General features: G+C 55.0%; 6 protein-coding genes across 6 annotated transcripts; 3 read left to right on the top strand and 3 right to left on the bottom strand.

The window, feature by feature from the left end:
• Positions 1 to 305: 305 nt before the first annotated feature.
• On the top strand, positions 306 to 2643 carry PFLUO_LOCUS1762 (uncharacterized protein; the record flags this gene model as incomplete). Its single annotated transcript, XM_073778832.1, has 5 exons — positions 306 to 736; positions 874 to 1022; positions 1078 to 1165; positions 1215 to 1711; positions 1766 to 2643. The coding sequence occupies 5 exons, from the start codon at positions 306 to 308 to the stop codon at positions 2641 to 2643; spliced, it is 2043 nt and encodes a 680-aa protein (XP_073635848.1).
• A 251-nt stretch (positions 2644 to 2894) lies between these two features.
• PFLUO_LOCUS1761 (Putative RNA helicase) lies at positions 2895 to 4528 on the top strand (the record flags this gene model as incomplete). Its single annotated transcript, XM_073778831.1, has 2 exons — positions 2895 to 3403; positions 3469 to 4528. 2 exons carry the CDS (start codon positions 2895 to 2897, stop codon positions 4526 to 4528), a joined length of 1569 nt encoding a protein of 522 aa, XP_073635847.1.
• A 358-nt stretch (positions 4529 to 4886) lies between these two features.
• PFLUO_LOCUS1760 (uncharacterized protein) lies at positions 4887 to 6064 on the bottom strand (the record flags this gene model as incomplete). The annotated part of the gene is made up of 3 exons (XM_073778830.1): positions 4887 to 5420; positions 5486 to 5668; positions 5738 to 6064. The coding sequence occupies 3 exons, from the start codon at positions 6062 to 6064 to the stop codon at positions 4887 to 4889; spliced, it is 1044 nt and encodes a 347-aa protein (XP_073635846.1).
• Positions 6065 to 7075: 1011 nt separating this feature from the next.
• Positions 7076 to 9664, top strand: PFLUO_LOCUS1759 (uncharacterized protein; the record flags this gene model as incomplete). The annotated part of the gene is made up of 4 exons (XM_073778829.1): positions 7076 to 7741; positions 7792 to 8800; positions 8849 to 8979; positions 9032 to 9664. The coding sequence occupies 4 exons, from the start codon at positions 7076 to 7078 to the stop codon at positions 9662 to 9664; spliced, it is 2439 nt and encodes an 812-aa protein (XP_073635845.1).
• Positions 9665 to 10771: 1107 nt separating this feature from the next.
• PFLUO_LOCUS1758 (uncharacterized protein) lies at positions 10772 to 12150 on the bottom strand (the record flags this gene model as incomplete). Its single annotated transcript, XM_073778828.1, has 5 exons — positions 10772 to 11450; positions 11550 to 11676; positions 11729 to 11902; positions 11973 to 11991; positions 12130 to 12150. 5 exons carry the CDS (start codon positions 12148 to 12150, stop codon positions 10772 to 10774), a joined length of 1020 nt encoding a protein of 339 aa, XP_073635844.1.
• A 498-nt stretch (positions 12151 to 12648) lies between these two features.
• PFLUO_LOCUS1757 (uncharacterized protein) lies at positions 12649 to 13967 on the bottom strand (the record flags this gene model as incomplete). Its single annotated transcript, XM_073778827.1, has 4 exons — positions 12649 to 12920; positions 12974 to 13459; positions 13517 to 13733; positions 13791 to 13967. The coding sequence occupies 4 exons, from the start codon at positions 13965 to 13967 to the stop codon at positions 12649 to 12651; spliced, it is 1152 nt and encodes a 383-aa protein (XP_073635843.1).
• Between the last annotated feature and the right edge of the window lie 80 nt (positions 13968 to 14047).

Below are 14047 nucleotides of genomic sequence, written 5' to 3'. Positions count from 1 at the left end.
TTAGGTGGGAGAAAGGCACTGCAAATTGATTCTCTTTTCCGCTGTGAAGTAATATTTTGAATTGTACTTTTTGTGTAGTTGGTCTTCCTTATCAGTACGTACCGTAGCAGTAGTGGGTGCCTCAGGCCTCATTCTCCATCCTGGGCTTCCCAGTTTCTCCAACTTCTTCGCCTCCCCGCAAAATAATCGTCATCAACTGCTGCTGCCATTGCCGCCGACCTCGTCTTCGCGGACCAACTCTAGCCCCTTTAATAATATCCCTACCCTCATCCCCAGCTTCTGGTTGCTCCAATCCTCCCAACGGTATGTCCGTTGCACCGCAGAGGTCGCACGGGGACTTCTCCCTGCCCTCAGGTCCAAATATGCACGTTCCCAGCAACGCATCGCCGGGACTCTCTTCGTCCCCAGCTCACAGAAGACCCTCCTGGCAATCTCAGCGCCTGTCATCATCCCTCCGATCAGGCAAGTCAGGTCAATCTCCGCGCGCGGCTCCGGGCTTGGCCCCGCCTACGGCGGAGCCGCAGGAGTCTGCAGGTGCCCGGACATCAGATTCGCAGCGTCGCCGTGTATCAGTCGCGTCGTCTTTTTGGTCGACCCACCCGAAATGGTGGCGCGTGCGTCTGTTCCGCGGGATGGTCAAGGATATCAAGCGCAGAGCGCCCTATTATTGGAGCGACTTGACTGATGCGTGGGATTATCGCATTGTTCCTGCGACGATTTATATGTATTTTGCAAAGTATGCTTGCCCTTATACGTGTCCCTTTTCGCATCCAATCATTCCGTATTTCTCGAGTTCTCGAAACTTATACTCCGGGTCATTCAAATTGGATATATCTGCCCTGTTCCAACCTTCAAGGCTTACTGGTGTCGCAGTATCTTGCCTGCCTTGGCTTTCTCGCTAGATATGTTTGAGAAGACAAACCAGAGCTACGGCGTAAATGAAGTCTTGCTTGCATCTGTGCTTGGGGCCGTGGTGTTTTCCCTCTTCGCGGCTCAGCCGCTGGTCATTGTTGGTGTTACTGGTGAGCTCTTATTGTCTTTTTATAACTAGCCATGTCGGTTTCTTAAACGTTCCAGGTCCGATTACGGTGTTCAATTATACGGTCTACGATATTATTTCACCCCGAGGCACACCATTTCTCGCTTTTATGACTTGGATTGGCATGTGAGTTGTCTTCTTTCGTTGTCAAGTACACCTACTTAACCTCTGCTAGTTGGTCACTGATCATGCACTGGTTCCTTGCCATCACGAATGCCTGCAACGCACTAACCTATGTCACCCGTTTCTCATGTGACGTCTTCGGGTTTTACGTTGCCTTTATCTATCTCCAAAAGGGCATCCAGGTATTGACTCGACAATGGGGTCTAGTGGGAGAAGCCTCGGCCTACCTGAGCATCATGGTTGCCCTCCTCGTGCTCATGAGCGGATGGATCTGCGGCGAGCTGGGCAACAGCAATCTCTTCCAGAGATATGTCCGCAAGTTCCTGGAGGATTACGGTACCCCGTTGACGATTATCTTCTTCACTGGCTTCGTCCACTTTGGCCATATGAGGGATGTGGATGTCTCAACACTTCCCACGAGCAAGGCTTTCTTCCCAACTGTTGATCGCCCGTGGCTGGTGCATTTTTGGGATTTGAGTGTTGGAGATATCTTTCTCGCCATTCCTTTTGCGGTCCTTCTCACCATTCTTTTCTATTTTGATCACAACGGTACGCTTCCTTTAACATCGTCGTTATCTGCAGTCTTCTAACCTCCTTCTTTAGTCTCGTCTCTCATCGCCCAGGGAACCGAATTCCCACTCCGCAAACCCGCAGGTTTCCACTGGGATCTCTGGCTACTGGGTCTAACAACCTTCATTGCCGGACTCCTCGGCATCCCCTTCCCCAATGGACTCATCCCACAAGCACCCTTCCACACCTCCGCCCTCTGCGTCACCCGCCAGGTCGCCGACGAAGACGACACAAACAAAGGAAAAGCCATCCGAGTCACCGATCACGTCGTCGAGCAACGAGTTAGCAACTTTGCCCAGGGCCTTCTCACCCTAGGCACTATGACCGGCCCACTACTGATCGTGCTGCATCTGATACCGCAGGGCGTGATGGCCGGCCTATTCTTCATCATGGGCGTGCAGGCATTACAAGGGAACGGAATCACGCAGAAACTGATCTTCCTCGCCCAAGACAAGAACTTCACGTCCGCATCGAACCCCCTGAAAAGACTCGAACGCCGCGTCGCCATCTGGGCCTTTGTGCTCCTCGAACTGGTCAGCTTCGGCGCCACTTTCGCCATCACCCAGACGATCGCGGCTATCGGGTTCCCGGTTATCATTCTTCTGCTCATCCCCATACGGACTTTTGTGCTGCCGCGCTGGTTTACTCGTGATGAATTAGCCGCGCTCGATGCTCCGACTGCTAGTCCCTTTACTATGGAAAGCGTTGGTGGTACTCATGGGTTGGAGGATGAGTCTACGGAGGAAGAGAATGCTACTGCTTCGGGTGCGAGAAACGCTGTGCTGCAGAGAGGTCGTTCTCAACGGTCATCGGAGTCGGCGGTTGAGGATAATGATTTGGAGAGTGGTGAGACGCACGAGCTTGCTTCTCTATCTATGCGAAGAAGAAGCAATGCCAGTCGGGTTGACTAATATCTCGAGGTGGTTGCCGGGACCAATTTATATGCATCTATACTGCGCTGTAAATAGAAGAAACACCATTCAGCAGCGATCCAATAAGTGCGATTCAAGCATTTTCCTAATGCTCAAATCATTGTATAGTGTCACGTGTGACATATTGATGTCTTGTATATAAGGTGTCAAGTAATTTCCACCGCCTGTCGATAACTTTTTCTGCCGCAAAATTATTTCTCGGACAACAGACAGTCTCGACAAGCATAATAATGGCGCCCTCAAATGATGCAAAAGCCCTCTCCGAGGATTCGCACAGTCCCTCCGAAACATCCGACATGGAACAACCCGAAATCCAAGACCGCGCGCCCAAGCGACGGCGTCTATCCGAGTCTTCGGACGGCTCATATACGGCACCAGCGCCGCTCCCCACCCTCTCGCGCATTAAGAAAAAGGACACAAACCCCAAGAAACCCGAGCCAACAGAAGACGAAGACCCAGTGACTATCCGCGATGCTCTTGAAACTGGTCTCCGCAGTGAAGAGTCGACGTTTTCCTCTCTGGATGTTGCGCCGTGGCTGGTCGGTTCGTTGACCACCATGGCTATCCGCCGGCCGACGGCTATTCAGAAGGCATGTATTCCGGAGATTCTGAAGGGGAGGGATTGCATCGGTGGTAGTCGGACGGGTTCCGGAAAGACGATTGCTTTTGGAGTACCGATTCTGCAGAAGTGGGCGAAGGATCCGTTTGGGATTTTTGCGGTCGTCTTGACGCCAACTCGGTATGGTTTTTGATGTTACTCTTGTTTACAGAAATATAGGAGCTAACCTTTTTTCGTTTTAATAGTGAGCTTGCACTCCAGATCTTCGAGCAGTTCAAGGCTATTTCCGCCCCGCAGGGTATGAAGCCTGTTCTGATTACTGGTGGCACGGACATGCGGCCGCAGGCAATTGCGCTGGCGCAACGACCGCATGTGGTCATTGCGACTCCGGGTCGGCTGGCGGATCATATCAGAACATCTGGCCAAGATACCGTGGCTGGGTTAGGCCGAGTGAAGATGGTGGTGCTGGACGAGGCAGATCGATTACTGGTCAGCGGGCCAGGAAGCATGCTGCCCGACGTGGAAACATGTCTGGGGGCACTGCCGCCGTCTGCGGAGCGACAAACCCTGCTCTTCACTGCGACGGTGACAGCAGAAGTGCGCGCGCTGAAGGAAATGCCTCGCCCGGACAACAAGCCGCCCATCTTCGTGACAGAGATCGCAACCGATAACCACGGCAGCATACCACCAACCCTGAAACAAACCTACCTCAAAGTCCCCATGACGCACCGCGAAGCTTTTCTGCATGTCCTGCTCTCGACAGACGAGAACATCTCCCGACCCGTAATAATCTTCACAAACCACACCAAAACCGCCGATGTACTGGAGCGCACGCTCCGCCGCCTCGGCCACCGCGTCACCTCTCTACACAGTCTCCTTCCACAGTCCGAACGCACATCAAACCTGGCGCGATTCCGCGCCGCCGCTGCCCGCGTCCTCGTCGCCACGGACGTCGCCTCCCGTGGTCTCGATATTCCGTCTGTGACCCTCGTCGTGAACTTCGATGTGCCTCGCAACCCAGACGACTACGTCCACCGCGTCGGTCGTACGGCCCGTGCGGGACGGTCCGGTGAAGCGGTTACACTGGTCGGACAACGCGATGTCCAGCTCGTGCTGGCTATTGAGCAGCGGGTTGGTCGCCAGATGGACGAGTGGGCTCAGGAGGGCGTCAATATTGAAAGCAGAGTCGTTCGCACCGGTGTGCTAAAGGAGGTTGGCTCGGCAAAGCGTGAGGCCGCCGGTGAGATTGAGGAGGGCCGCGATGTACTTGGGCGGAAGCGGAACAAGCTCAAGAAGGTCCGCTGATTTAGTCATACTTCGCTTGAGTTGCATCTCCCACGGACTTTGTCAATCAATTACGAGAAGGTTCAATCATGTGCAAATGGTATCATTATTATCAGCAGCGAAACAACCTGCCATCGGCGGCGATCTATATGCCACGCGAGTATCTCACGTAACGAGCACACGCAATGCTCACGATAGTAAGGGTATAAATCCCTGTGCCAAGGTAGACAAAAGAAAAAACCGATGCTCGACCACAATGTACTTGCGAGGCTGCGAGAGATACCAAGCAGCCTCGATCTATTCACGTCCGGGACTCCGACCAACCAAAACATCAACACGCCCACTACAGAAAAAGGAAAGTGGTCTCGCAAAAAAAGTCTCATGCAGCCCATGCGTCTCCATTGTCGTGCCGATCCGTGTGCATGAGCTTAAGCAGCCCGTCAACCGCATCGCCTCTCTCAGACGGCGACAGTGCCCCTCTAGTCTCGACCCTTGGCTCGTCACCCCCATCCTCATTGCCGTTACGGCGCCCAACCGTCGCCGGTGGGCTACTCAGCTGCATCGGCGACCCCAGCGCTCGCGGTGGCGTGTTGTTGTCCCGAATGGGAGTCTTAGCTCGAACGTCGTGCGTAGCATCCCTCACACCACTCGCGCTCGATGGCCGTGTAGCAGGCAGGTCAGGCGTGTTCAGCAGCGAAGAGAATCTCGTTCCCGCAGAGAGAATGTGCGGCGTCTTGGTTTGAGAAGGCGTGGTCGCCTTTTTGGAGAGCATGGACGGCGTCGAGAGAGCGGAGAGTGAAAGCCGCGGACACTTGCGGCTGTGTGCTTCCAGCTCGGACACGCGTCGGTCGAACTGGTGGTCCGTGACATTGCGCATAGCGCTTTGGAGTCGGCTGCGGAGGAGATGTGCTTTCTTTTGGGGGTGAGGCGTTAGTGTATGTTGTTTGTTTTTTGGGTCGCGGTATAGACTCGACTCACTTCTTGGATGAACATCTTGCGCGTCTCGGGGTCGTTGGGAATGGCTCGCGTGGTAGGCTGTGGGTTATTTTCGGTTGTGGCAGAGAGATTTTCTACATGTAGATGGTCTGGTTCGTCGCGTTCGAGCTGTGTGTGCTGTGGTGTTGAGGCACCGGTGTCCATCGCGTCCGGAACCAGTTGGAGCTATAGTCGCGTGCCATTTTGAGATTAGCGAGCTAGTCCTTGAATATATTTGAGCGTGTAAAGACGTACCTGATCCTCAAGGCCATTTTGGAGGATGGATTGGGTGCTGTTTTCTTCGGGGGAAGCCGAGAGCTCCGGACTGTGTCTCTTGACGTGTCCGCTGTTTACATCGATCTCGTCCACCTGGTCTCTCGTGCGTTTTGTGCCCGCGAACACGGGAGAAGGCAGAAGCTTCTTGGGCGATGCTGCAGTTGACACTCGTTTGGTTGGGGTGCCTGTGGTCGAGAAAGAGTCCTTGGGCCAATTGGCCGGGGACAGACACGCGTTGGTGTTTTTCTCGCCGAGGATGCGGCGGCCATCCTTGACGGGGCTGAAGGGGAACTGTGTAGATTGCATGATTGAAGCTTTGAAGGTTGTAAAGCACAGCGTCAAGGAGCTCCGTGGTGTTGGGGGGGAGAAAGTAGTGAGAGCGGATGTGGGATGGAGAGGAATGGAGAATGGAGCTCGGCGGGGGACAAGAAGATCAGGGGGAGGACTGTCTGCGTAGAGTCAAACAATGAGATAAAAGAAAGAAATCAGACAAGAATAGACCAGGACAAGAGAAAATTCAAAGAAAGAAAGATGAGCAGTCTCAAGCACAGAGTAAATTGAAAGTCGAAAGACAGGCGCGTCGATCGCGTACTGACGGACTAGCGGGTTGTATAGAAGCACGGACATGCTCCACACCGTGTTGAGCACGCGTCCCCGTTAGTTAGGCAGTTTCACCGGAGGACCACATTCTTTGCTTCCGATCGGGTGCATTTTTGGTTATTTTGGTCTGATAGCTGGTCCATGCGTGACTATAATGTATCCAAATGGAGGTGTCGCTAGAAATCGATCATTGTATATATCTGAGCTACAGGGTAACCCTCTCTACAACACCCCTACTCCAACACTGGAATATATAATAACTTTCTAGTATAAATGTTATTTATCATGGAGAATGTAGCTTCCAGTTCATACCCATAACACATTATGTCTTTCTACAGTCTCTCACCTGCCATGCTCTACGTCCATCGTGAGTTGCTCTCCGCATGACATCATTCCATGAGCTGTACTCTCCCAACTCCCAGCAATTATAGCGATAGATAAAATAAAAGATCCATCTCACACATCGAATATACAACTGGTTTACAGGAAAAACGAGAGCTGAACCACAATCTATAATAAGCACAGGGGCGATCCTTTCTTCCCCGCATTTGGCTCACATTCCTCGATGATGTCGACACCCCGACCACTGCCCTTCCTTCCTCCTTCCACTTCCACCTCCTCCGGGAAACCCACCCTATACTCATTCGTTACACGGCATACCTTATACATTCAAAGTACATTTATTGCGGGCTGCTAGAACCCGCGTCTCTCCTTCACATGCAGCTGTCGCTCGCACTCCTGGCGGCCGTGGGCCAGGCCGCGCTCAGTGCCGCCTCCACACTCACGCCGCCAGTCTTGCCGCTGATTGTCCGCAACCCCTACCTCAGCACATGGCTCACAGATGCTCGGGAAGCACCCTGGTCCAAATGGCCCATGTTCTACACCGGAGAGGAGGTGGGCCTCTCCATCATGGCTTACGTCCCCAGCCAGGGCGCCGTATACCCGCTCCTGGGCAGACCCCAAAACGACCTGAAATCCGACGCATATGCAGTCCAGTTTCCCGAATACATCGGAAATAACTACGACGCTTCCACGACCAACTTGACCTACCGCATTGATACGGATACACAGACACCCCTTGATATCACTGTCTCGTTCCTTTCTCCCATTACGCCCACATCGACTCTGCGGCAGTCGATTCCGGCCTCCTACATCACGATCGATGTCCAGGGTGACACCGATGTCAACGTGTATATGGATGTTGATGGGCGCTGGGTGACCAGTGACGATGGTGCTCCACTACACTGGCAGCGGGATACGATCGGAGTCGAGAATCACAAGCCCGCCCTCCAGAGTTGGCAGTTTCGCAGGGAGAACGAGCTCCATCTGTCAGAGATCCGAGACCGCGCAGAATGGGGCACTCTTCACTTCACCGGGCCCGCTGTATGTGACATACCCACTGTTATACTCTTCAAAACTAACTTCAGATACAGAGTGCCCAGTATCAGTCTGGCGGTGCAGCCAAAGTGCGGCACGCCTTTGCCAGCTCCGGCAACCTGAGCAATGAGAACGACGAGCGATTCCGGCCTATTCGTGACCACATGCCTGTCTTTGCCTTCTCCAAGTCCTTCAAGTTGGACCAGAAGAATCATAAATCCGCAGATAGCGTTACCTTCACGATTGCTCTTATCCAGATTCCTGTCGTGCAATTTGCATCTTCCCGCGGACTGACCCAGATGCGACCTCTTTGGAACTCTTGGTTCCCAACCACTGAAGAGCTGCTCGGTTTCCACTACAAGGATCATTCCGCTGCGGGGGCGCTGGCATCCAACTACTCGGAGCAACTGGCTGCGGATGCCTACAAGTCCGGGGCTGATGACTATGTCGACATTGTTGCCCTCACCGCGCGACAGGTCATGGGCGCAACCACCTTCTCCGGGACACCGGAAGACCCCATCCTGTTTCTCAAAGAGATCTCATCGAATGGCAATTTCCAAACTATCGATGTCATCTTCCCCGCCTTCCCGTTCTTCATGTACACCAACCCGCGGTGGCTGGCGTATCTGCTTGAACCGCTGATCGAACACATGCTGAGCGGACAGTATCCGAACTCGTATGCCATGCACGATCTAGGCACCCACTTCCCCAATGCTACTGGCCATCCGGACGGAAATGACGAGTATATGCCTGTTGAGGAATGTGGTAACATCCTCATCATGGGACTGGCAGTCGTGAACTCTCTCATCTACGATGAGTCGTCGGACGCTTCGTCAATCTGGTCTACCGAGGGCTCACATCCCACCAATATTTGGAAAGAATCCTCAGGAAGCTTCCCGCTGAATGACCAGCAGATCCTGTCTGGAATTTCTCATCAGGATGGGAAATGGGGCGGCGGTATGCACGGTCAGCGTCTGGCTGAGAAATGGGTGAAGCGCAGCTACCGTCTGTGGAAACAGTGGACGGGGTATCTGGTGGAATTTTCCCTGGAACCTGCCAACCAACGTGGGTTTGCGACCTTTCATGTGGAATCCATATACTGATGCTTTCTAGTTTCAACCGATGATTTCGCGGGCTGGCTGGCGCTGCAAACGAACCTGGCTCTCAAGGGCATTGTAGGCATCAACGCCATGAGCAAGATTGCCGAGGTGGCCGGACACAAGTCTGACGCTGAATACTTCAAGGTAAACGCGGCTTCTTCTTTCCCGTCCTACCAAAACTAACCATCACGAACAGAAAATCGCCGATAGCTACATCGCCAAATGGGAAGAATTCGGCATGTCCCGAGATGGCACGCACGCCAAACTAGCCTACGACTGGCACGGGTCCTGGACAACAATCTACAACCTCTACGGAGACGCACAGCTCTGCTTCCACCTGGAAGACACCGACACAGAGACCCCCGGCTTTGTCCCACGACACATCTACCAGAAACAATCCGTGTGGTACCACTACGTTCGCCAGAAATACGGCCTCCCCTTGGACAGCCGCCACCTCTACACCAAGACAGATTGGGAGTTTTTCTCCATGGCGGTAGCCTCCAAGCCCGTCCGCTCCGAGATCCTCGAGTCCGTCGCCACCTGGGTCAACGAGACGGTCACCGACCGCCCCTTCACCGACCTCCACCAGACAGAAGGTGACGGCAACTTCCCCGGCCCGAATTTCTTTGCCCGCCCCGTCATCGGCGGCCACTTCGCTTTCCTGGCGTTACAGCGTGCATGTGGTGGTCGTGCAATGCAGGGCCTCTCTTTCCTAGATGATGTCGACAACGAGACCATGGCCGCTTGGTCGCGCAGCGCCGAAGCTGCCGCTGCGGAGTTTGTTGCCCCTGCTGCCGGGCGCGACCGGTTCAGTGACGGTGAGCTGTAGGGTCGCCCTACCGTCACCTTGTCGACTGTGTTTTGGTGTCTCTGCTTTTGGGGCTGCTTCTGGGCGTGGCCGTGACAGCGCAGCCATCATGTAGTTGTGTTGTGATGTGTTCTTGGCTCTCCCTCTCCCTGTTCCTAAGAGTTTCTCATCTCAGTCTCCCTGGCCTAGCTAGCTTGGTTGGCTCCTCTGAACCCTCTACACAGATCGTCATCCTTAGTATATAAGTTTGTCGTGCCGCAAATTCACTATCATCAGTGGACGTTTCTATTGCCAACTGAACTATCTCCTTGATGCTAGCGATGTAGGGTTGATGTATGTGTCTGTAGCCGTGTAGGGACTGGTATTGGCATCTTGGCTCTTAGAGTTGATGGTTATCTGTGTAGGTTGAACGACATGCTAAAGCAGGTGGATGCACACACCGTACTTGCATTGAGGATCTTCAATATTCTTCACTAATTCTTATGACAATGTAGATGAACAGTCTAGTATAGTACATCTTTGCCGCTAAGATTGATAGCAGTCTCCACGGCCAAGACATGCAGTCACCGCCGAATTGACAATAGTCAAGACCCGTCTACCTACCCCCCAATGTATAATATTGACCGCGAAAGATAGATATCATTCCACTGAAATAGAAAAAGGACGCCTGGCCCTAATGCCTTGGTTGTCTTTTTCTTTTTTCTTCTTGTTCTGGCTGCGCATCCATTCCGTTTCTTGGAATCGAGTCAAATTACATAGTACAATAGAGAGAAGGGAGAAGAAATTGTCATCCAAATCCGCGTTGCACAGAGTTTAATCAAAAGCAGAGACACATAATAGCCGGCCTGAACCAGAGCGCGACAGACACATATTTTTTTGTTCTTGTTTCCTTTTCCCAGACCAATTCCGGCAATGACAGACACACACGGAGAGAGAATCAAGTTGTAAACACCACGCCCAGCTCATTTTTCCTTTTTGCCTCCCACCATTTTCCATCAGCGGAACAAACGCAAGCAAAGAGACAAAAAGAGAAGAATAAAAAAGGGAGGTGCTGCCGGGTTCTGGGGACAAGCAAGTGGTTTTCCGTCCGTCATCAGGGGAGGAAAACGTTCAGATCAAATGATTGATCTATTTGCCGCCGAGGCTGGGGAAGTTCTTCTCGTCGACGGTTGGGCCGGCAGGGCCGCGAGCGCCGCCGCGAGGAGCACCACCACGGGGAGCGCCACGGCCACGGTCACCTCCGCGAGGAGCAGCACCGCCGCGGGCGGCACCACGGTCACCACGGGGGGCACCACGATCGCCACGAGGGGCGCGGTCACCACGATCACCGCGGGGAGCACCACGGTCACCACGGGGGGCACGGTCACCGCGGTCACCACGGGCACCGCCACGGGCACCACCACGGGGGGCACTGGACGGCTGCTCGACGAAACGCATGTCGACATCGAGGAAGTTCTTCTCCTTGCGCTGCTTCTCGCGCTTGGCCTTCTCGGAGCTGCCCTGGATGTAGGCGGCCTCCTCCTCGGTGCGCTTCAGCTCCTTGGCGGCAGCCCACTTGGAGTCGGACTTGGTGCCCTCGTTGGCAGAACGCACGGGCTTGGCGGCCAGAGAGTCCTTCTGAGCCTGCTCGGCCAGGTAGTCGGTGTACGACATGGACTTGTCGGCGAGTTCCTTGGCCTCCTCATCGGCGGGGGTCTGGGGCTCATTCTCGTCCTCCTTGGCGATGTTCTCGCCGATCCGCTCGTCAGTCCAGGCCTTCTCGCCGCTGTCGGCGCCCCAGCCCTGCTCCACCTGCTTGCGGGTGTCACTATAGAGGTGAATTAGCCCTCTGAATTCCCGCCATGGCGTGTCTCTCCATTCGTATATCCGAGAAAGAAGACCCGATTGAGCTGGATGGGAAGCTTACGTCTGTCCAGTGCGGGACTGGCGGTCGCCACGGCCGCGGCCGCTGCGGTCACCACGGCGCGCGGGCTGAGCCTCGTCAGTCGGCTTCTCGCGGTTGTTGTTCCGGCCGGCGTTGCGATCACGGAAAGCTAGGCACCGTCAGCTCGATTCCTCTTCTTTCCCCAGACGGAAAATACATACCGGCCTCGTTGCCAGTCGAACGGCCACCACGGCGAGCGTTGGAATCCGTCACACGGGGCTGGGTGGTGGGCTCGGCGGGAGCAGCATCACGCTTGCCATGGCGGGCAATCGGGCGGTCGACAGCCCGAGCGGGGGGCTGAGGAGGTCTGTTGGGGTCGAGCTCAGGGTCATTGCCTGGAGCAAGGAATGGATATTAGAATTCAAAAATTTGGGAGCAAAATTGGAAAGAAGGGGGGGAATTTACCAAGAAGCTCATAGAGGTTCTGTGAATTTCGCAAACAGCACCGTTAGCCAATGAACCCCATAATTACGAAAAAGCACATGGCCCAATTCGTCTCCTCACGGCTCGTCTCGCAAAAATGGCGCTCGACACAGCTTCCCATCGTGATTCTTCAGCGTACCTTGGACCGGACGTCGACCATGACGCCTGGTGTTGTTGTGGAGGCCTTCCGGGGAGCGGAAGGCGCTCGACGATCGCAGACGAGTCGATGAAAGAAAAGGGGACGGGGCGTAAACCGTCAGGGAGGCGAGTCTGGCAAAACCTGACTCGTCGGGTGGGCTCGATAGATAGAGGGTGTAAGGGTGGATGGGGGGAGAGAGAGAGCTGAGGGAAGGAGCAGTTTGAGCAGTTTGTGAGGAGCCACACCCGAATCCGGTTAGGCGCGGATTGCCTAAGCGAATCATGGCTGCTGCCCGCTGATTGGCTGCCGGGGGACTAGGGCTTAGGGTACTGTGCGTCATTGGATGCGGTGGATGGTGTCATCGACTGGTGTCTTGTATTTACTCATGGAATTCATGTACATCTCGGATCTTTATACCTCGCCATGGTATCACGGGAAATCATGTGGAAAACGCCAGCCCATGCGAAAACAAACCCCCAAAACTCGTCACTTTTTTTGGTTGAAACAGAAATCAAAAACTCAGTTGCGGTTGCTTTGCTCGTAGTTGAAGGGAGTGGGGAAGTGCATGCTGGCGCTGAGTCCGAACGGATCCGCATCGAGCATTGGCTCATACTGGCCCAGCAGCTGGTTGTTGTTGCCGAATCCCCCGGCTCCGTCGCTGCCCGGGGCATTAAAGCCCGCGATGCTCTGCGGGCCCGAGGCTACCGACTGTGGGGTAAACCCGTAGGGGGTATTGACGGACCCATCGTGGTCCTCGTCGACCAGGTCGGCCTGTGCATCGTATTCTTGTTCTGGCAGAGTCAGCAGGCGGCTCGATATAACGGGGAGAAACAACCAAACATACCAAGTTGATCGTAGTGCTTTTGGAATGGCGACGGGTAGTATGCCGCTGCGACCCGCGACCCGCGCGGCCCCATGGCTCCTGGCCCTCGCGGCTTGGGATCGGCCGCGTCAGTCTGGGGCATGCTGATGGCCGATGGTGAGGTTTGGTTGTTGAAGGCCCGAGGCTGCGGCAGCAGCTGAGGGCGACCCGTACCCTGCGAGTCGACGGTGACGGGGGACATGGCGCCGTGAAAGCCGAAGCCGGGTGACTTGGTTTGTGACGGCGACGAGACGTGGGAAGTCGGCGTGGCCTGGAACTGTGGGGACGGAATGCCATAAGCACCCTCTCGCTGCGACATGCCGAACCCCTCGGGCTTGGAGGCGATGCCTGCGGGATGCCGTTGCGCAGAACGAGCACCAGGAGCGGATTTGGGCATTGGCGGATTGGGTTTGGTCGAGGTCCCGGGGGCGCCCGTCTTCAGCCGTAGCTCTGCCTGCACATCGATGCCTTGAGAGGGTTGAGGTTAGCAGCCAATATATGAGACGGCTTGGAAAGGCCACTCACCCTTCTCGAGGAGAATGCGCTCCAACAGAGAGTTTTTATATCGCAGCATCAGGCACTCATCGGCGGCGCTGCGATGGCTCTGCTGCAGGCTTTGCAGGGAGTCTTCATTCCGCTTGATGGTGGTCTCCAGCTGGCGGATGTACTCTGTGCGACGCTCGCGGAATGCAGCCTGCGCCTGGCGATTGCGCTGCTTGCGTTCCTCGGAGGTGGCATAGATCTAAGCAGGAGGGTTAGCACAATGGCACACAAGAGCAGCAATGCGGGGCGGCCGTACCGGCTTGCGACCCCCTTTCCTCTTCTGCGTCTGGGCAGGATCCTGTGTCATGGGCTCTGCCTCGGCGTCCGGGGTCGACATGGAGCTCAGCGAGCCATCCTGGCCGGGCTCGGTCTTCGGCATCGGTTCCATGACCGTGTCATTGTGCTCGTTGGAGGTCTCGACCATGGAGACCATTGATGGATCTGCTCAGCCCTGCAACAACGGCCTCCTCCGCGTGGCGGGACAGACAGAGAACAGCCCACTTTTCCCCCGGG

The sequence above is a fragment of the Penicillium psychrofluorescens genome (assembly GCF_964197705.1).
Source record: "Penicillium psychrofluorescens genome assembly, chromosome: 1".
NCBI classification, from domain to species: domain Eukaryota; kingdom Fungi; phylum Ascomycota; class Eurotiomycetes; order Eurotiales; family Aspergillaceae; genus Penicillium; species Penicillium psychrofluorescens.
The sequence above is the reverse complement of the archived record's forward strand: the minus strand, read 5'-3'. Positions and strand labels throughout refer to the sequence as shown.